Source organism: Juglans regia, chromosome 1 (assembly GCF_001411555.2).
Source record: "Juglans regia cultivar Chandler chromosome 1, Walnut 2.0, whole genome shotgun sequence".
NCBI classification, from domain to species: Eukaryota; Viridiplantae; Streptophyta; class Magnoliopsida; order Fagales; family Juglandaceae; genus Juglans; species Juglans regia.
The window spans coordinates 1,611,975-1,633,812 of NC_049901.1; the positions used below are offsets into that span (position 1 = coordinate 1,611,975).

At 35.9% G+C, this 21,838-nt stretch overlaps 3 protein-coding genes across 5 annotated transcripts; 1 reads left to right on the forward strand and 2 right to left on the reverse strand.

Moving 5' to 3' along the window:
* Positions 1 to 1,419: 1,419 nt before the first annotated feature.
* LOC109001273 lies at positions 1,420 to 6,709 on the forward strand. Of its 2 annotated transcripts, none has more exons than XM_035688802.1 (12): positions 1,420 to 1,629; positions 1,735 to 1,845; positions 2,542 to 2,675; positions 3,979 to 4,037; positions 4,121 to 4,175; positions 4,265 to 4,315; positions 4,889 to 4,928; positions 5,421 to 5,461; positions 5,530 to 5,634; positions 5,870 to 5,917; positions 6,256 to 6,375; positions 6,495 to 6,709. In XM_035688802.1, exons 2-12 carry the CDS (start codon positions 1,800 to 1,802, stop codon positions 6,561 to 6,563), a joined length of 768 nt encoding a protein of 255 aa, XP_035544695.1. In that variant the 5' UTR covers positions 1,420 to 1,629; positions 1,735 to 1,799; the 3' UTR covers positions 6,564 to 6,709. The 2 variants fall into 2 exon arrangements, with proteins under 2 accessions (XP_035544695.1, XP_018834019.1); XM_018978474.2 differs by having other exon boundaries at positions 1,759 to 1,845.
* A 424-nt stretch (positions 6,710 to 7,133) lies between these two features.
* LOC109001391 (probable sucrose-phosphate synthase 4) lies at positions 7,134 to 13,708 on the reverse strand. Of its 2 annotated transcripts, XM_018978645.2 has the most exons (14): positions 13,203 to 13,706; positions 12,570 to 12,662; positions 12,232 to 12,452; positions 11,947 to 12,010; positions 11,450 to 11,649; positions 10,856 to 11,333; positions 10,416 to 10,547; positions 10,131 to 10,262; positions 9,860 to 10,036; positions 9,368 to 9,421; positions 9,202 to 9,264; positions 8,011 to 8,853; positions 7,767 to 7,894; positions 7,134 to 7,598 (listed from the first exon to the last, which is right to left on the reverse strand). In XM_018978645.2, the coding sequence occupies exons 1-14, from the start codon at positions 13,413 to 13,415 to the stop codon at positions 7,325 to 7,327; spliced, it is 3,072 nt and encodes a 1,023-aa protein (XP_018834190.1). In that variant the 5' UTR covers positions 13,416 to 13,706; the 3' UTR covers positions 7,134 to 7,324. The 2 variants fall into 2 exon arrangements, with proteins under 2 accessions (XP_018834190.1, XP_035544697.1); XM_035688804.1 differs by lacking the exon at positions 7,134 to 7,598 and having other exon boundaries at positions 7,783 to 7,894; positions 7,994 to 8,853; positions 13,203 to 13,708.
* A 4,884-nt stretch (positions 13,709 to 18,592) lies between these two features.
* LOC109001392 (probable carboxylesterase 18) lies at positions 18,593 to 19,949 on the reverse strand. Its single transcript, XM_018978646.2, has one exon. The coding sequence runs from the start codon at positions 19,837 to 19,839 to the stop codon at positions 18,790 to 18,792; it is 1,050 nt and encodes a 349-aa protein (XP_018834191.1). The 5' UTR covers positions 19,840 to 19,949; the 3' UTR covers positions 18,593 to 18,789.
* Positions 19,950 to 21,838: the final 1,889 nt, after the last annotated feature.

Here is a 21,838-nt window from a genome sequence, read left to right on the forward strand (position 1 = left end):
TTCAACCCGCGCGTACGGGCTACACTCCACTTCATTTAGCGCCGTATTCAGTAGTCTTGAAGATCGGCGGCTAGGCAGCATCCCAATGGAGTATGATGGCTAATAGACGTCGGAAGGACCCGAACGTCACTTCCCCTTTATTAGGATTGGAAAACACAAAAACAAAACTAAAACTTTACATAAAAAAAAAAAAAAAAATCATACACGAGAGAAGGGATGAGGAAGGAGCTGAAACTCTCATCCCCTTTAGTCAAATCTGAGTTTGAGGGAGTTTAGAGAGAAGGAAGAGGGTTTTGAATTTTAGATAGATAATGTCTTCTCTCCGTACAAATGATAGTGTTAATGTACCTATCATTTTACTTGTCACATTATACACTCAATTGACATGAACAATCCCCATTTATCGGAGTGACACTATTCATTAACACATTTTAAAATACAATAAATTGTATTATCTAATGTGTTGCACAAGATGAATGTTACACAACATTCCATTCTCTACACACTATTTTTTTAAACAAAATTTTAAAAAATTTTAATATTTTTTTAAAATTTTGTTTTGAATTTATTCTTTTTAAACTAATTCAATTTTTCTATTCATTATTCATATATGAAATATTTGATTAAAGAAAAAAATAATAAAAATTAAAAAAAATATAGTGTGTAAAAGTTATGTAAATAATAAAAAGTTGTGTAGATTTTTTAGTTGCACAACAATCCAACATAAACTTTTATAAAAAACAAATTATTTGCAAGTTTACGTATTAACTTTCTATTTTTACCAAGGATAATTATATTTAAAAGTTTGTAGACTGTATAGTAAGATAATTTTACTTATCCAACCATTTTCTTTTGAAAAATTATGATCATTATTCTTATATCACATATCACACGTGATTTATTTATTTATTTTTCTTATTAAATATATGGTACAAAGATGATGAGTAGAATCAATTAATTAATTTAAGAAAAATAAAAATAAAAAAATAAAAAAAATATGATATATAGAGATGATGAATAGAAAAGTTATTCCGTTGGAAAAAAGAAAACTTAGAAAATGAAAGTTTCGTACACTCATTTTAAAAAAATAAATAAATACAAAATTTACATGAAAAAATTATTTTTTAATAATAAATCACACATTTTTAAAAGTGTAACAAAGATATTATATAAAATAATCATATCAATTGAAGTGATTTTATGTAATCTATTAAATCTATTTTATAATAAAAAATAATTTCATAATCTGACAAATTACAACATATATAAAATTATTTTTATGAATTACATTTGTTACTGGAATATTTTCCTTTTTAAAAAGATTGCGCATAAGTTAAGCAAAAAAACCATGGCTTTTTCCCTCCAAAATCTGCTCACGCTCTATTAATTCATTTCGCAAAGACCAGAAAGGTCGAAAAACTCACGCACGCTCTAGATTTTTCTATCTCTCTGCCTTACTTTGGGGGCAACCGTAAGGTTGATTCGATTGATTAGATTAATCTTTGCGTTTCCCTCTTTGTACAAGCCAAATTTGGTGTAAGCGAATTTCATTTTCTCTGTGAATCCGCGGGAACTCGAAGATGGACGAGTACTTGCAGTACATGAAAACCTTGCGGTCTCAGATGAACGGTACCTCTCTCTCTCTCTCTCTAATTTATTCTTTTAAAGTCAAGAAATATTTAAGAAAATTAGAGAATTACAGCGATTTGTAACATTAACTTGAATGGATACTAGTTTAACTTGAATGGATACTAATAGATGTGGAGGATCAAGCGGCGAAGATTTCAGTCGAAGAGCAAATGCAGTTAACCACCATTCAAACCATGGAAAACGATCTTAATTCGGGTTAGTCTGCTTAATTTATTCTTCTTCTTCTTCGTGTTACTTTCCTACATGTATGCACGTATGCAGGAATGCATTTGTGTGTTTATGTAATTATATTTCAGGTGTATGTAATTACATTACATGTGTATATTTTCTTGGTGTTTTTTTTTTTTTTTTTTTTTTTTCTGAAAAAAAAGCTTGTAGTGCATTAGGCTGTTCATTTTGTAATACTTTCGTTAAATGAATTAACTATTAATGGAAATTTGGAAGCAACTATTATTATAAATCTTTTGAAATTTTAAAATAAAATTTCCATTGGTGTTCCGTTTGGTTGCATGACCTAAGTAGTAAAGAGAGGTTAAATTTCATAGGTTATCGTTTATTTATGTGCTGCCTGTTACTCCTTTTTTTTTTTTTTTTCTCTCATTTTTCTTCCATTTTCCCAAATGTTTAGGTTTTGAAACCTTGGTTATCGACAGACGGTTTGCAATTAGTACTAATGTTTTTGTCTTTTAAAATTACTAGTGCTTTTTGTATGATTATTATTGTTAATATTGGCGTTGTTGTATCTTTATCAAATATCCTTTTTCAGATCATCAGATAAGTAAATTTATTTTCTGGAATCGAAAGCATATGAAATGCTCCTCTTTATTCACCATCTAATAATTACAATCCTCGTTCGGTGACGTTCGTGCGCTGGTTATCATTATGTTGCAGCAAAATCTGAAACAAAGAAACTAAAAGAAGATGCCGAGCAAATGAGGAAAGCGAAGGGTCAGATATGCTTACAGATATTAGAAAAACGGAGAAGGATTGCCTCTTTGGAGTCTGATTCATCAACACTTACACAGGTACTAACCTCTCCCTCGTCGGTCTGTCTGTTTTTATCCGTGTGTGCGCACTTGAAGCCCTTCGTCGAAACCCTTAGTTAGTGAGCTCATGTGTTACACGACAACGTAGAAACATTTGCAAAGAAGTAATTAATATTTGAAAGAGGAAAATTTCTTTAAAAATACTCATAGAGAGAAAGGGACCAATTATTTTGCATCAAGTATTTTTCTCCATTCCTGAAACATGCACTGCTTTGCATTCTTGGGATGCCGTCCCTTTTGTGCGTCCCAATTGTAATATTTTAAGGTCATTGTAATTACACAATTGCAAAATGCTACTTCGTAAGTTCGTAATAAGAGTTGCTTTTAACCGGATATTATTACGCAATTGTAACATTCTACTTCATAAGGTCATTATTCCAGGATTTGCTTCGGCTTATTCCTTATAGTACGAGCTTGTAAATATTTTGGGATCTGTTTGTTTTGATATGAATGGTGAAAGAAAGTGACGTGGAAGATTTTAGTGACTGAAGTTATTGTTTAGCTGTTAATTGTACAGACAGAACGAAGAAGGTTGAAGCCTTTCTCTGGATGATTTTTGTTTTTAAATCACAGGGGTCGTCTTCTTTTATTATTATTATTTCATTATTTTATTTTTGACGAGAGAGACAATCCTTCAATGAACGCATTCTATATAGGAAGATGATAGTTTGCTCACTCATATATTTTTATTTTTTATTTTAAAAAAAAATGACTATTAGTGAATTTATATATTTTTTAATTTTTTTTCCTAATGGTTAAGGATGTTTAAAAAAAATATTAAAGAAAAACAAAAAAACTCATTTATAGTAGTGGACACATTTGATGGGTGATAGTCACACTAACATTGTCCTTCTATATAAACAGAGAATTATGCTAGCTGCACAGGGTCTATGTAGACACCCTCGTATGAACAGTGGAAACACTCATGTTCAAGCCTGTGCGCAAAACAATTTTCATAGCTGCACGGGGTCCATGCTTAATAAACTAAGCATGTTTCATGGCGTTACTTTATTACTTTTCAGTGGATTGCCTAGAGTCAAAATGGGGTGTGAAACAGAAACAAGTCAAATTGAGAATCACGATCCTTAACTACTCTACTATAACCATAGACCTGGCCTTGAAAGGTTGAAATGGATCGTGGATCGCATGTAAGGGATATCACATGCGGCTACTTTTTGTTTTTATTAAGAAATAAGCACGTACGTCACTCGCCTGATTAGTTATGGATAAACGGTTTTTTGTGCCACTCTCTTGGTTTTAACCACGATTCTATAACAAACAGACGTTGGACTTTATTCAACAAGAAAAAGCCAGCTTGTCCGCCAAACTTAAAGAGAAAAGGTATTTCAAAGAAAAACCTGCAACAAATGTAGTGCATGAGATATTGCTCAACCATTATCAATGCAATTTGTTCACAATAACAGCATCTACTACACCAAGGTTGCAGAGGACATCAATTGCAAATTACAGGAACAACAGGTCCGGTTCCGGAAGCTCTTTCTTGTAAATCTATTGCCCTCTGTTCAAATTCCAAGCTGTAGTTGATGATCTCCTTAAATTTTTTGTAGGATTGGGTCAATTCTCACAACATTAGCAGAGAGTTGGGAGAACATGGTTTGGTACGTTTGTCTAGATCAAACTGTTTTTACTACCCCCGCCCCCCCGGGGCCCAGCTCCCTCTTCTGTTTCTTATTCAGCATAGCTGTGATAGCTTCAGCTAGATAGTACTACTCAACAGGCATCTTCTAGGCGACAAATCAGCTGCCTGATGCTTGTGTGGGTACATGTGTTGTTCCATCCACAAGCTGATATAATCTCGGGAGTCTGCATTTGCTGAAGTCTATTCTTGATTTCCCCAGTATCATAGACTAAAATTGTTCCATTTACAAAGTCCTCTCCTGAATACACTTTATAACGTGAATGTTGATTTTCTACCGTGTCTGTATGTGTGTTGCTATACTATATTTTGTTTAGACACTTAAATCATGCAGTCACAACAACGTATGCATGAACTAAACTAGTTGAAGTGCTGTTTGTCAAAGATGCCACTTTTTAGTTTTTTTCCTACTTTCTTCAGTTGTATTTTTGCTTATGATTTCACAAAGTATTTAGAAGTTCTCAAGTCCTATTGATAGAAAATTATGGTGTAGACTGCTAATTATATTTTATACTGCTAATTAGATTTTATACAGGTCAAGACAAGAGTCGATGAGCAAACAGGTGAAACTGAAGGTATGGCTCTTGGAATTCTTTATGCAGTTGAGATAGCGGTTTACATCTCAGCTAACCCCTTCCAGTTTGTGGGGACATGCAGCCAAATTTTTGTTGTGTTTGTTGCCTTCGAAGTTTTCCTTAATGTCTAAGGGCCATAAGGGACTGTATCTGTTAGTTGAAATTTCTCTCTTCCATCTGAAACTCTGGAAAATGTTAGCTGTTAACTTTTCACATGTTGCATGTATATCCAAGAAAATGCAACAGTGTCGATTTTCCTAAAACAAGGAAGAATTAAAAAGAAGCACCATATCCTTTTTACAACATTGTTTTTCTTTTCTATTGGTAAGTTTCAGACACATCTAGTGGATCTTGAAACCTCGACCTCACCCCCAACCCATTCTTATGGGGGAAGAAAATGTTTTTTGAGCCAAGGTTTGATTTTCTGAAGGATACTGTTTTTACTTAAATATTGCGTTCACGTCTTCCTCTTGTATTGGGTTTCTCTTGCAGGGAAGTCTAGCATTAATAGCGATCTCATTATGGACAATCTGGTACAACTCTTCCATTTCTCTTAATACTTTTGGAGGTGGAAGGTCATAACTCATCTTTGGAGTGACAGGGGAATGAAGCAAAGATGAACCTGGCGGTGAAACTAGACTCTGCTAAAGCCAACCTCAATGCAATTTCACAAATGAAATCCAACCTTGTCATGGAGAACAGCAAGGTTACATCTTTATATGCCTATTAGTCAACCAAATGAGATGTATATTGATTTATCAATTTGGATAGTGCATATGCTGATTGTATATCTCAAGTCTAGTAACTAATATGTAAAGATAGTGCATATGCTGATTGTATAACTCTGAGGGAATAATAGTCCTCAGTAGCATTTCTAATTAAAAGCTGCTCGTTTATCTTGGTATATCGAATCTTTGCACAAGCATCCCTCTGTATTTCAGATGATGCAGCTTCTTGAGCAAGTGAGGTGCAGAGCAAATGAATTTAAGGTCAGTCGTTTACTCAGCACAAATATGACTGCATGTATGCACTTTTAGTTACATGGTAATGCAGAAGTGTTTAAGAATGGACCATTTGATGCCTAAATAATGGCTCGATTAAGATGCCACCACTTGCATCGTTTTATTTTACAACCATTTATATAGTTATCTTGTATTTGGAGTAATTTGGCATGCTCAACAGGGGGTTTTAAAGAAAATTGATGAAAAATTGAGATTCTGCAAGTCAAGCCGATTGGGCAGTGAGAGAGACTGAATCCAATATATTCAAATATTCTTATACTATGTTATGCAACTATTGCATTCTCTTGATGTGTGGATGAATACAGCCAGAACTTAGAGCAATGGATATTAAGACCCTGGAAGAGGAACACAGAGCCCTTCTATCAGATAAAGCAGGAGAAACTGAGTATTTGCAGTCTCTGCTAGACCAAATTGGAAAACTGAAGGTAAATACAGTGATAAGCTTTTGCTTTTTACCTTCCCGATATTAAGCAAGTTTCGACACAATTTGTATTTTCCATGTAAAGTCATCCCCTTGCATTATGGAAGCCTCTGCTATTTGCAGGGAATTTCCCATGTTGTTAAATGTGCTTGCGGAGAGGAATACGAGGTGGGTGTGGACATTCATGGATGAAAAAATGTGAAATAAGTACTTGAAACTTGGAGAACTCAAAGACTAAGAAAGCAAGCATCAGTGACTCGCTCTACAGGTAATTCTTCAAATTTTAAAGAATTCAATACTTTCAAGTCGTTGAAACATAATGTGATGAAACTATTAGTCATTGAAGGCCAATTTTATAGATAATCTTGCTATTAAAAAAAATATTTTAGTGATTTGAACTGTTTCTTTGTGAACGAAACAAGGGAATACGCACTCAAGGTCAATAATTTAATACAGAAAAATGCTTTGATACCCACACATCACCTATCCTAAATTGCCGGTTCTTGATTATAAAAGATTATATATTATACACCTAAACTTCAATGCCCAAACTAGCCAAAGAAGTGCACGCACAAAGGCACATCAAGAATGCATTTAAACATTTTGCGGAGAGTTCTTTTTGTTTGCGAGTGGCTATTTTGTTACTTCTATGAATCATATCAAAGATCGTGTGTATGCTCAAGACGAAGTTTTTGAAAAGCTTAGATGCATAATCTTAGATAAAATAGAAATTTTTAACAAGATATTGAGACTCAGTATTCTTCGATATTTACATTCTCACTTTTGAGTTAACTATATAATTATTTGCTTTAAAGATCCTAAAAATGATAGTAATAACAACAACAACAACAACAATAATAATAATAATAATAGTCAAAAAGAAGAAAGAAGGAAGAAAGAAAGAAAGAAAGAAAGAAAGAAAGAAAGAAAAGAGAAACGAAGGGAAGGTCTGTTCACTTGATTCCAAGATCTTTTAGAGCTGCTGAGATATCATGGGCTCCATAAGTCTCTACAAAGGCGATGTTGGGGCTATCTTGTGGAACTACATCTTCTCTTTTAAAACTGTCTTCACTGCGAAGAAGCTTCTCACTGCCATACTCCACAGAACCTCTTAGAATAAGGGTTTTGTGGAGGCCGGCAAGCAGGTCTTCATAATCTGTATCCCCTCTTTCACCCACAAACACAACCACTTTGGATAGATCAATACCCCATATAACTGAAAGGTACCTGCATAACACGAATGATTGAAAACTTTTTCTGTTCAACTTTTATTCTGGTATTCCAACTGATTTTGTTATGTGGATTAATGCATATGTTTCATATAAGGGCATAACGATGCTGCTTGTGTGTATGTCCGTATGTCATACTTTATATATTTAAGAAAAGTGGTCTGACCTTAGTGCCTGCACTCTTGATGCAAGCAAAGGTACAACATTTAACCTCGATGCTGCATGTGTGTACACAAGATTGCATCGAAAGACTCTCATCCTCAGCTTCTGGCGGAGGTCGTCTATCCTTCGAGTCTGCCATTTATATAAATTGGAATCATAGTTAGAAATGTTATAGGATCAGAAAATGCTTTATGTAAGGTACCACCTTCTATTTATTAGACATTTTCATACCATCTGAAATTTCTCACCTTTGCTCCCGGTTTCACACTATAAGAGTAGCACCTAGAGCTACATGCACCCACATACTCCACGATGTCATCCTCAGCTCCATCTTCTATCCTGGCAAGCCTTGTCACCATCGACCTCACATTCTCACCCGGCCATCTATATTCTATGTGAGCTTCATAATCCACATCAGCTACCATATCTCTCCATGGATAATACATTTCACTTCCACTCTTACACACCAAGGCATCAAAGGCTTCTATATTTACCTGGCAGCATTTCAATGCTTCTATGGTCTCTTGTAAAGTTAAACCAGTTAACAATACAAAGCCTATCCGACCCAAGCCAAAACCGGACTGTGTAGCTTGCATAATACTCTTGATAGTTTCCTGGAACATTTCAGTGCAATCCCCGGTGCTGTTATAACAATCTATGGCTATTACAAATAGCCACTGCCTTCTACCTGGACAGTAATTGGCACCGTGATGGCCATTGGAGGCAGCCATTCTGGTTATGGCTTCAACGAGTTCCTTTTGTCTGGTTGCTGCATCAAGCTCTCCATTGATCCTTAAGTCTCCGTCTGTGGAGAATCTCAAAGAAACGTCTTCCACATCCCGTAGAGAATCACTCATCGGTTCTTCAGGAATTGGCATGATCTCAAGACGGGTGGTGGGGTGGCGATTTCGACAGTGCTCAACATGGGAGAGGTAGTTACGGCAGTGCTCTGGCCATGAAAAACGGTGGATATTCTTTAGGCCATTCTTTCGGCATTCGAGCCAAAGATTTTTCTCAGCGACAAGCTTTAGCAATGCATCTGCTATGGCGTTCTGATCATGTGGATCAACGAGGAGTCCATTGTTTAGTGCCTGGTAGAACAGAGCCCTCCATTAGTTTGGTGAAATATTGCCATTGGGTGATCATAGGCAAGGGATGCATTCCGCAGGCTTTTTTTTTCTAGAGTGCTGATTATAAGTAGGATCAGAGGGATTGACTAGATTAGGTTTAAACCTATGCTAGTTGATTGAAATAGAGATGAAGATGCATGTGGTGCATATCCCAGCGTTCGAATGATTATATTAAAAGAACAGCAACGCAATTGATTGCGAGATCTGGCTAGATTATATACAGGAAACAATGAAGTGCATCTTTAAATAGGAAACACAATTGAGTATAGCTTTAGTAGGTTGGAAAAAACATTAGAGGTTCGTCATTACCTTTAGAATATCAACAGGTCCTCCGTTTTTCGTTGCGACCACAGGTAAACCATAAGCAGTTGCCTGCAAGATATTTATTATACGGGATAAAAGATAAGCAAATTATAGGAAATTAATAACTTCTATGATCAGATTTTTGCTTCTGAGTACATAAACCGAGCCTTACCTCAATAAGTGTGAGACCAAAAGGTTCCACGAGAGCTGGGTTGATGAAAACTCCCTTCAAGAGACAACCCCCAAGTCTTACGTTAGCAAATTTAGTGGGATTTGAACGAAATCTAACGTTTTGAGGCAAGAGTGATAAATATATAAATAAGTCTCCATTTTTTGATACATTGGGAGAAGGGGTCGAACCATGATCTGGGTCTTGTGCCGTCAGGCCAGTTGGCAAATAGTCTCACATTTGGGTTAACTATTACTCTATAAATACCGTGAAATGCATTTCTATTTCTGTCACTCTCTCACGTTTAGAATAGTAATCTATCTGATATATAATGGGCCTTGACAAGTGGCCTTCTAGAAGATTTGGCAGGCCATCCGCATGGACTGTGAAGGCCGTAAAGGGCTGTTGAAGCCCGTTTTATAAAGAAAAAGATTTAGCAAGGGGCTGGGGTCATGGCCATCCTAGGTGCATTGGATCCGTCATTGGGCAACGTACCTTTGTTTTTGCAGCCAGACGATAAATGTCAGGAACTTCAGATTGCTTGTGATGCTTCGGATAGGCCACCTGACCATACAAGTCGTACTTGTCAATGAGCTTGAGTACCGTTTCGAGAACGACCGAGCTGCTATTGGGCATTTCTTGAATGTCATCTCTGTTGCCTAGTATAAGTGTCTGCAAAAGTAAAAATTTGCCCCAAGTATATTAGTCCCACCTCTGTTGAACCGTGTTTGAACAGTTGCGAAATTTACTTCAACGTTAAAATTACCAAGTTAGCTAGCTCTCGGAGATGTTGGCATTCCCCAAAAGCCTTGAGCAATGTAGTGACATTTTTCTTTGGGTCAGGACGGGACAATGCAAGTATCATGGGCTTGTGTGGGTTCGTGAAAAATCGCATTATCTGCATTTATAAAATCGAGTTAAACCAAATGTCACATTCTTAAATGCTTCTTTTTTTTTTTTCACTCGTAGTTGATCGCATTCTATGTAACATGGTAGATTCATTTTCATGGACAATGTAAATGGTAAGAAAGATTAGCAGAAGTATTTCAACCTCGGACCATATTGGAGGCAGATTCCTTTTGGTCTGAGATCTCTCGGGGCCAATCAATGACTTGAGATCACCATCACCTTCCACTGAATCTTGGGTGGTGACATAGCTGAAGTCCATGCCCGGTGGTATAACCTGATGCCACTTAGTAATTAGTATGCAGTTGTGGATCTTTATGCTGCAATATACTCTTTACTATAGCTAAGCTCAATATGTCCTACAAAGACCAAGGAAGTTTGACGCGAATTCAAAACCTTTTAACTCCTGAGAATTTAGGTAAGGTAACTTTTACAATGTACCTATGCGGCAATGCCTCATAGTAATTAGTTTTATGTGAGTTCACACAGTATACCTTTAGTCTTGATTTGACTATAAATTACTAAAAAATCAAGCCATTCTTTCAGTTGTAGGAAAAACCACAATCAGCAAGAGATTGTGCATACCGCCATCCTTGGCATGTGTCGCCCGTAACAACTAACTCCACGCCGTTTCCTAATCCTAAGCTTCCTCTCAAGCTTGAGGTCGAACCCATCGTACAATCCCCACTGCTCTTCAATCTCTTGCCTCGTGCTAGTCACCACCATGTCAGCAGCATCCAGACCTAGTTCCTCACCTTCAATCCTTCTCATTATTTTGTAGGTTGCATTTATGTCCTCCCTAGAAAACCTCCCTTGCTTAAGCAGTTGCTCAAACTTGTTCCGGCCCAATGAGTGGCCAGTTAGCACCATTGGCACATTCAAGGCCCCAGATAAGCGTGCCGCCACCTCCCCAGCATCAGCGTAGTGGCCATGAATCACGTAAGGCCAAGTTGGCTTTCCCCCATTCACTTCACCTAGAGCTCTTGCCATGTTAACTATATGGTTTAGAGCTCCATCAACAAATTCAGGTATATGAGGCCAAAGTGACTCTTTTGGTATGTACCTGTCACAAAGTTGCCTATTTGTTAGACTCGTGGATCAGTATTTCCGCTCCTTTATCCGAAAAATTAACTCACTAGGAATAGCTTTAGGACCAAAAAAAAAAGAAAAGGTAATTACTTATCGCGTGGCCCGCAAGGAATGCGGATAATGTAAGCTCCACAGCTACCACTTCCATCAGATGGGCATGACAGCATCTCATTGGGCTCACCATAGCTAGAGTCTACTTCCGGTGTGCTGATTTGTCTGGTTAGAAGATCAACTCGATGGACTCCTTTTGTGTTGGCCAGAGCCCGAGCAAGTTCCACAACATATTTCACCTTAAATATGCAAAAACAGAGACCGGTATTAGGTTTGAAAGATTTGAGACTGATTCGGCTGTGGCCACTAGCCATGGTTCAGTCAAGGCCTTTGGTGGGCTCAGACATAGGCCTTTATATGGGGTTCCTTAATATCAGAAGGGAGGTCCTTATTGTGAGGATAAGTGACTGAGAAGCCCAGTTTTTCTTTGGTTGGGCTGGCCATTTTTATATAGAACTTGAATTTTGTTTTATTTATTGTAAAAACATCTGAAAATTTTTAAATGGAAGGAAGTAGGGGCAGTATGAAATAACCACCTGACCACCAGTATCAGAATCTCTTCCAAGTTCCATATTTTCTCCTCGCACCAACCCATGAATACTACAACAATAAATACCGTAGTATTAAAAACCGAAAGTTATTCATTTCCCACATATTATAGAACCACCTGCGTATCTTTCCTCCTTTCTCTTTAAAATTTTGGAAGGATCATAATAAAGGTACCTTGGGAAGATCATTGAAACAAGTTTGGACCAAATTAGTCTCAGGGACAGCCTCTTTTTTCCAAAATAACAATTAGTTTAGCCAGCAATCCAAAATACCTGATGAGGACAACGTAAAGTCGCCGAGACTTTTCCTCATCTGACCAGATATGTATATCGGAGTTGATCCTGGAAATATTCTTCACAGATTCTGAGACATTGGATTCTCCCTTCTCCTTCTCGCCCTCTGAGAGCTCTGAGAGGTCATCTGCAGCATCATTACGGCCTTTTTCACGCTCTAGGCGCTGGTTTGCTAGCTTCTTTGCATCGTCCCATGCTATCTGCAGTTGCAATATATGATTATTATTATTATTATTATTAGTTTCTGCTATAAAATTCGATCAGTACAGTACACTTTACCGGCCATTGATATTGGAATATGATGTATAGTGGCTCACCTGTTTCTTTTTGCGAGCGAGATGCCAAATGCGCCAGCACATATTCTCCAGCCTATTACTGCGATCACGGGTACCACTCCTTGTTGCTATAACCTGTACGTAATAGCTCACCGCCAATCACAAGTTATTTTCATTCATATTTATCTCCTTTTACTAACTCAATTGAGATTCAAGTTATTTTTGATCGATCGGTATCTGGGGCTTTGGTAAGATAATTAACCATAAGTACTTGATCATGTCTTGTATCGTGCCCCCTCATGAGAAAAGTTAAACTGACAGTTTGAAAGAGAGTGTGGTCCCTATTCCCCATCTATTAGTGTTTCAATTTGCATGCTCTTGTTTCGTAGGGCCAGGAAATAGAAGAGACAACTTTGGTGCAAAAATCGCCACACAAACTTAGGATATATGCTCGCTAAATTTATCTTTAATTCCCTTTTGGCCCTATGTTCATTAATTAATTGTGTGATTAGGTTATGGTAAGATAACCATATAAATTACGTGTTACTTGGGAAAAAAATTATGGGATGTTGGAAGTGCGTATAGGAACTCAGTGATATTTAATTTCCAAACACAATTAATGGAGCGTTAATCAATGCAAATTTAATTGCAGATAGAGATAGATAGGAAACGAACCTTGATCCAAGTCTTGTAGAGGTCAGATTCATCAAAGCTATTAACAACTTCTTCCACGAAGTACTTTGTGGGACTGAACACCTTTTCCTCTTTTTCTTTCTCTTCGAACTTTGCAATAGTCGGTTTCCCATCAGAGTCAGACCTCTTCCTTGTTTTACTTCCCGCGTCCAAAATCGCCTCTAAATATCCATTAATCCACTCATTTCTTGCCATCACTTTTAACTTCTCCTCCCCTCCCCTCTCCTCTTGAGAGCTTCTTTGTGGGGATTGAGTTTGGGAAGAGAGAAAATGAAAAGTACTGACTTGCGTAAAAGCTTCTGGGTATGTCAGGGAAGAGGGAAATGAATGGCTTTTATAGCTGTTTAAGCTTATAAAAGCAATGAGAAATGAGTGGTAATCTGAAGTTTCATAGTCTTATAAAATCCCTTTGCTAGAAAAAGAAGCATCTTGAGAGTTGAGAGAGAGAGAGAGAGAGAGCGAGGGTATGGTTTCAAAGACTTTGTAGCGTGAAACGAATTGGACAAAGGAGATGGGCTCCTTAAAAAGACCTGGAATTGCAGTTTTTAGTATTTTCATCTAAACAATAAGACAAATAAATTAATGACTATATATATATATATGTATACATTGGGTGGCTTCGATTCTCTCTCTTATATATTCTTTCACGAAGCATATTTACCTAAACATCCTTATTCTTCAGTACAGACACTAAAAATTCATTTTAATCCATTGTGGAGAATCCTTTTTAAATATACCAATTACCATTCCTTGCTATCCATCCTCAAGGCTTAACTTTTTATTTTCAACAGTTTATAAGTGTATAATAAAATTATTAGCATAATTATGCTTGATAATATTATTACATGCAAGAGATATTTGGGGTGGTTTTTAGCAATATTTTTGTTTTGCATGCATCGCACAGTCCTGTGATTGTTTGCATGAAAACAAAAGGGAAGGATTAATAAAATAAACAATATGTTTGATTTGTTTGCATGATGCACGTAGAAACACTACTCTCCATTAAGTGCTTCTTGTCTTCCTCCCCACAAAGAGACAAGGGTTTCCGTTGTCGAGCATGTCTGATTCCCCTCAATAATCCTTGTCACCTTGTACTTGTTGCAATCACAGCAGCCGCCAATCGAACGCGTCAAGGTTATATTTGAAGGACGACCAAATAATTGCATTAGTTTCCAATATTTGGTATCTATTCATTTATCACGGCACGTCTTTTTAATTTCGTGGGAAAAAAAAAAAGTATGTCCAAGTATTTTAATTGGTTCCCACAAAAGGAAATTCAAGACCCTAAAGAAGTACTATCTTCTCAAAATAATTAGGATGCAAGCTAATAAAAACTACTGAGAAAGAGAGAAGTTTGAAAACCAGCTTTTTATATATATATAAATATATATATTCTATATATAGTACTCCATAGGATTTATAAGTTTGTGGTGGATAAATCATAACAAAAATTTTATATGTAGTCATTTTTACGTATTCTTTATACACTTCACTAATTTGATTCTACGTTACTTTTTTTAATATAAAATAATTATTTTGAACAATCACATCAGTAAAATATACAAAAAATATATAAAAATAACTATACGTAGCAGAATTCAAATCATAAAATGATATATACTAGCTATTAGCTAGCTAAGTGAGAGCCCCAAGAGACAAAAAAAACTATGGCTCTCGCTGGCTCCCATTAGAAATGATTCTTCAAAGGTTGCTGCTTTCAAATGTAATGTTAATGGACTTTGATGATCAAGAAAATGCAGGGCTCCAACTGGATGAAATAATTGCATGCTTTTTCACGGCACACCTCTCCACGTGCCCTCTAATTAATTTTTAATTTTTATATTTTTCCATTCATGGTTGAATAAACATAAAACTTTTTTGGCGGCATCGGATACTTCAGCATATATAAGGGGAACAATTCACTTGGGCTGACGAGGATATATATGCTGTAAAATGTGAACGCTGCCTAAAAGACCATTGTATTGTACAAGAAAGAAGTAAAGAATATTCCAAGGCAATTAAGGGAGATTAAAGATCAGAAAAATGAAATAATAATAATAATAATATATATGCAAGGTAGGAAACAAAGAAAGAAAGAAAGAAAACAGGAGAAAAAAAAATGAAAAAGGAAATTAAAAGCTGGCTATAGAAGAAGATGTAATGTATGGACATGGGAGTTGGGAAGGTTACATCATATAGCTAGCTAGGCACAAAGAGATCAAGTAGTGGGCGGCATGCTGTGAGGTATATGGGGCTGAAGAAAGAATGGCGGTACCCAATGGATATTTCTAGGAATATCCAATTGGTTACGAGTCTTATCATAATTGTGGCCATTCGACTCTTTTTTTTCTTTTTTCTCTGTATCTTCTTTCCTCACCCCCAAACTTCCCATGAAATGCATGGCCACTTGCACTTTTTGGCATCACAGCCACTAATTTTGGGCTACACATGATATAATAATACTTATTTCCTTATTTTTTTAATCTTTTTCAATATGCTTGGAATTGTCCCCACCATGAAACTTCAATATGGTCACAAGGATTCGAACTTCTATTCTAGGACACGAGAATATCATTAGGAGTTAAAAGCTATTCCAGATCATCACAAGGATATTACTACCAATAAAGATGCCATTGATATGTGTATCTCTCCGATACAAATGGGTGACACTTGTGCTAAATAAAATTATAATAAAGAGAACGGAAAAAAGAAAGAAATGAAATAAAGTTAGATGCCACGAAATATATATGTATATATACCATGCACGCACCAAATGAAACCACGTACATAGAATCAGACCGTGAAAGGCTTTTGTTGGGTGAATACATATAGTTTGATGTGACATTAAATGATAAGTTCATAAGTGAAATATTATAAATAATTTTTAATTATTTAATATCATGTCATGTGATGATGAGAGGATGATAATAAAATAGATGATGAGTAACATTACTCATATAATTAGTACATCATAGTGTTTACTTGTATATAATTTGTAGTGTTTGATTTGAAAGAAAAATGCTTTTACACGGTGTAGGCTTTGTATCACTTCATCTAATGACTACCGCGTACTAATCTAAGGGCATGATCACCTTCATCATATCAAAACAGGTATATATTATATATTTTTGCGAATCTTTCTCGCCAGCTTGTTTAAATGAGCTGCTGTGACTTGGCTAGTCAGCTCATGCATCAAAGACAACTGAAATGCCACGTACACAATGTTTAGGGCACCAGACAGTTTCCTCACGAAGGTAGACGACGGCGAAATCAGAAATTTATCTTTGGAAAAAAACCACACTGATCATATTCTAATAATAATTTTTGTATATAGTTTATATTTTTATGCATAATGCTAGATGAATTGGGATTTTGCCTCTTCGATGAAAAACTCTATTTCCATTAGAAATTATGGATTTCTCATTTTTTGGGACTAAGAGTTATTTCAAGAGAAAAATGCTATACATCAGTCAGTATTCACTCTCACATTCTATATTTATAGATTTTTTTATAACATGTGAATATATTTTTCATAAGATGTGAAAGTATTTTTTATAGAATGTGGGATGTAAGTATTGAATAGTAATTGATGAAAAAAAATTTCTATTCAAAAAATCATCTTTTTTTGGTTCATGTTTGTATTTTGGAGTTTCAGATTTTCTTGGGGGATTCTTGGCCCCCATCCACCTCCGAAGGTATATATAGGGCTTGAAGCCTAAGCTTACGTTTGGTAGTAAGTTGATCTGTAAATAGTAATAATAAAATAATAAATAATAAATAACAGTGGAGTATTATCATACCATGCAATCCAAACGTAGCCTAAAACTTGATTTTGCGATACCAAGAAATACCTGTGCGAACTTCGTCAGAAGATGACTTGAAGTCTCAGACCATTCATTCGTTTGGAGGACTGGCACTAGAGACCAAAAGGGAAACTGTCGGTATTTTTAGCATTAGAATTACATATTCTGCAACTGCGTTACCTGCAGGGTTTTTTTTCCCAGATAGCTTGGCTGCATTGCCAACAAAACTCTTTTCAAATTGCAATTGAGTTTCTCAGTACGATCTGGTTTTACCGTTGTAAACCTAGTTTTATGAGTATTTCTACAAAACGAAATAAGAAGACACCAAGGAAACAAACGTACGTACGTAGCTCGACCTTGACCAATAGAGTAACACTTCCATTATGGGTGGCTTTCAAGCATCCCTGATTCCCTTCTACTTGACTTTATATTGATCACTACGTACTGATTGCTTTCATATTTTGAGTATTGATACACACATAATACATTTTCACAACACATTTCACAATAATATTGTAAGATAAAGATATTTTTGTAAAATAAAGATATTTTTATAAAGTGTTTTACACTTCATTTAATACATTATTGTAAAATGTGTCGTAGAAAATATTATGTATAAATTATTTTCCTTTCTATAGACCGCATTTTCTTTTGTAATAAGCAGAAGCACAGATATATAGGACACAAAAGACCATGTGATGCAAGCCCAAATGAGTTCGAAAGGTATCATTAAAAACGGGTTTTAGGCTTTTGAAAAACCCACCAAAACTAAGGATGTTGTTGTGCCTCCATGCATGTTATTTTTTTCATATTGTTTGATATTGGATGCGTGTGAAAGATGAAGATATGCCTCACCAAATAGCTTTGCGAGTCAACGCAGAAATAACAAAAGCTACCTTTCAAACAGGGTTTCCCTTTCCTCTTCCCCCCAGCGGCCTAAAGGTCTTCCTCATCGAAGTTGGTACACCGATGGCTACGTACATCTCCTACTTCGTCACTTCCCTGATAATCTCCCTCATCAGAATACAGGCTACCTATCAACTTCAGAGCAGTTAACGCAAAAAGCATGACAGTGCTGTACGTACGGCCAGTTTCGATCAACTACGTACTATGGAACAAACAGATCAGAACTTATTCAAAATAAATAAATAAATAAAAATCTAAAATTCCATTCTGCCAATAAGCCAAAATGCATGTGTTACCAAAATGCATTGCCATTCTTTCTTGCGTCGTTTTGTAATGGGAAATTAAATTATTAATTAAAGAGATCCAGAGTAATCCCAAATATTTGTAGCAACAAGTATGGAAATTAGACTAGTTTTTTATAGTGCCCACTACAAGCTTTGCTATTCATCATCTCTACACACCATACATCATATTTTTTTTTATTTTAAAATTTATATTTAGTAAGAGAAAAAAAAAAGGGTAAAAAAAAATGAAGTTTGTGTTGTGTTTGGAAGCTATAAATTGAATTTTTCTAAGAATATCTTACCCTACGACAAAACCAGATCTCTAGGATCTTTGACTTGGAATGCATAAATACCTATTAGCTAGGATATGGTACAGATCGACTCCTTCCAAACATTATAATCGTCATTATCTGACGTTAGGATTCAATAGTATCAGACATATGATCTTAACAAGTAATTCACAATACAATACATGATCACTAGAATAAACAAGAGTACTGCTGGGCTACACAATCCGGAAAATTATAACACAACCATACATATCACTTGCAAATTATGAAGGTGCAGTTTCGTGAGTCACCTCGTCAATTTGGCCATTTGTTTTTGCATGAAATCCTTTACTTCCGATAAAAATAAAGATGATTCGGGCGTATCGGTGAAGCCTGCAAATCCATGGACGGCATTCGGGTAATCCACTAAGTAAACTTGTTTCTCGGATTTCTTTAGCCCCTCATAGTACCTAATCTCCCAGTCCCTCAACGGATCGCATCCTCCAATGAAAAGAAGCGTGGGAGGGAACCTCAGCCCAGAGATGTCAACCTTATTCGGCCCGAATACATTCGCTGCTGGATGGTCCCTGTCTGACCCTTCAGGCAAAAAGGCCTTCCAAAACCAGTCCGTCAACTCTAATGACAGAACCGGACCCTGGCAAAATTCCATCTCCGATTCCACCCGCTTTTCCCCTCCAAAAAATGGTTGTATGGCTATGAGCCCGAGAAGATTCACCCGCTTGAAGTCGTACTCGCCAGCCCTGACCGCCACGTGGTGGGCCAGATTCCCTCCAGCACTCTCTCCGGCGAGGAAACAACGCCCAAGATCAGCGCTGGCAGGTAGATTGCGGCTGTCCATTTCGTCGATGAATCTCAACGCGTCGAACCCGTCTTCGTACTGGCACGGAAACCTATGTTCCGGCGCGAGGCGGTAGTCAACGGAGAGAACGATGGCATGGAGTTCACGGGCGAGTCGGCGTGCCATGATGTCCATCGCCATCGAGTTAGCGTGGCCTAGGATGAAGCCGCCGCCGTGGTAAAAGACGATGACGGGCATGCCTACGACCTCGTTGCCACCAGTGGTAGGGTGGATTGGGTTGAAGAGGCGGAACCAGAGGTTTCGAGAAGGGTCAACAATTGTATCGGAGGAGGCAATACCATCAGACCGGGGGTGGGGGTTGGGAGATTGAGGGGCTTTGAGATCGAGGAAGTTGAGGAGGCGTCGGTTGACGGTCATGTTGGGGCGGAGAGAGGGTTGGACGATCCAGGACATTGCTTTGAGAAGGAGCTTCGTCTTCCATGGGAGGTTGGGTTTGGGATGGACTCTTTCTGCGACACATTGAGGAGTGGATGACATAGCTCTCTGGGGAATACGATCGTCGTATAGTGATGGTGGATCTAATTCTAGGCTAAGGTGTGGTTAGTCAAATTATCAACACAAACCAGTTGCAGGCTCTTTTCACCTCAGTTTCTCTCTCTTTATAATAAAAATTCCAGAGGGACAAAAAGGCGGGTCCCGTGAGCAGAAACAACTATCTGTAAATTATTATTATTATTATTATTTGTTTGGAGCCACCTCTCGTTAGAGCACTCTCAGGAATGGATATGTCTGGCGAGTGATATCTCAAATATTCTTATTATTATTTTTTATTTTATTATTATTTTATATTTATTTTATTATTATTTATTATTTTTTACTTATTTTTTATTACTATTTAATATTTTATTATTACTTTTTCATTACTATTCACAAATATTTTTAACACTTCTCAATACTTTTCATTATCCAAACGTACCCTCAGTCGCTCATGTATGATAAAAAAATATATAAATTATTAAAAAATGTGTTTTATCTGATTATGTTAAAAATACGTAAAATATAAATTATTACAATAACTCACTATATATAGTAGATATTTTTATTATTATTTATACTTCATTTACTTTCTCATTTATTTTTATTTTTACATTTCAATACAAATTTTTTTTATTGTTCATCATTTAAAACACTTCTATTTTATTTTTAATTTTTATTTGACTTATATAATTTTATTTTGTGTGCATAAGACTGAATTATATCACACATTTTATATAATAATATATTGCAAATATAAAAAAAAAATATGAATATTACAAATTTATTGATAGAAAGGAAATGTTTAAAAAAAATAAAAATAAAATATTATTTAAATGATATGAAGAAAAAATAGATAAGTTGATATATGATATATTGTAAAAGTCAGTATATAAAATAGAAAAATAGAAGTTTGGTGATTTATTTTAAAGGATAACATAAAGGAATTATTGTAAATGCTCTTATCCTCGTTTGTTAGACAATGTGCTTTTACACCCAAATTTAAATAAAAATAGGGGATAGGATATAATTTTTTTCAATCGAATCTAAATAGAAAGTGCAAGATGACAATTTTTTTTATGATTAAAGTGTATCATCGTCGTAATTTTGACTAGAAGGGTAAAATTTCTAATAATTTTAAGTGTACAAAAAATGTTAATCTTGAATGAATCTTCGAAATGAAGTTGGTGTCTAACTCATGTTTTACACCGACCAATTTGACATATTTATAAGCGATGAGCCCCAAACAACCTCTTTAATAGTTTAGCCTTGTTCTGAATCTTTGATCGTGATTCCTTGGATGCATAAGAAAAAATTAGTTTCGATCTATTTTGGATTTTACTTATTTTCTATTGGGGTTTTCAAAATGCAGGATCGATCGTGTTGATGCTGTTAATCATCTAATCGTTTTATTGGTGTAATGTTTCTTGAAGTAATTTTGAAATTGCTACGTTTCATGTTCTTCAGTAACTTAATAGATAAGATTTATTATTTTTCACCAAACAACCGCCATAACATAGTCTGGGATAAGATATCAGTTTTAAGCTTAGTTCATTTTCATAAAAATTTTCATTTCATCTCATCTAATTATTACTATTTTTTCAAATTTACAATAAACAATTCAACTTTTTCAAATCTTAAAATAAAAATAATATTAAAAATATATATTCTAATATTATTTTATTTAACTTTCAATTTTTATCTCAACTCATCTCATATACAAAAACAAACCATGCCTTTAAGCGATCCGCACTAATTAATCTATCACAGCATCGTTCCTGGAGCATCCCCACCAAAGCAAAACAGGAAGACAACCAAAAGAACTAAATGAATTATCAATCAACTGATATAATTTATACAGCTTCAAAATGTGCTGTCTCCATAAGTTCTATAGCATAGCAGAACAATTGCAAAAGGCCCACAGACATAGGGTCACCCCTGGAACCTGGAACCGGGAAGGAATAAGGGGTAGAGTTTTCCCTGCCCTAGGAAAGACCCTAAC

Excerpts from the sequence above, each read along its gene's own strand:
- LOC109001391 (XM_018978645.2), bottom strand. The coding sequence starts at position 13,415 with ATGGCAAGAAATGAGTGGATTAATGGATATTTAGAGGCGATTTTGGAC. Across the intron at positions 10,037-10,130 it reads TCCGAGAGCTAGCTAACTTG|ACACTTATACTAGGCAACAG; the intron begins GTAATTTTAACG and ends TTACTTTTGCAG. Across the intron at positions 7,895-8,010 it reads GTGTGAAACCGGGAGCAAAG|ACTCGAAGGATAGACGACCT; the intron begins GTGAGAAATTTC and ends TATAAATGGCAG.
- LOC109001273 (XM_018978474.2), top strand. The coding sequence starts at position 1,581 with ATGGACGAGTACTTGCAGTACATGAAAACCTTGCGGTCTCAGATGAAC. Across the intron at positions 4,038-4,120 it reads GCCAAACTTAAAGAGAAAAG|CATCTACTACACCAAGGTTG; the intron begins GTATTTCAAAGA and ends TCACAATAACAG. Across the intron at positions 6,376-6,494 it reads ACCAAATTGGAAAACTGAAG|GGAATTTCCCATGTTGTTAA; the intron begins GTAAATACAGTG and ends TGCTATTTGCAG.
- LOC109001392 (XM_018978646.2), bottom strand. The coding sequence starts at position 19,839 with ATGTCATCCACTCCTCAATGTGTCGCAGAAAGAGTCCATCCCAAACCC.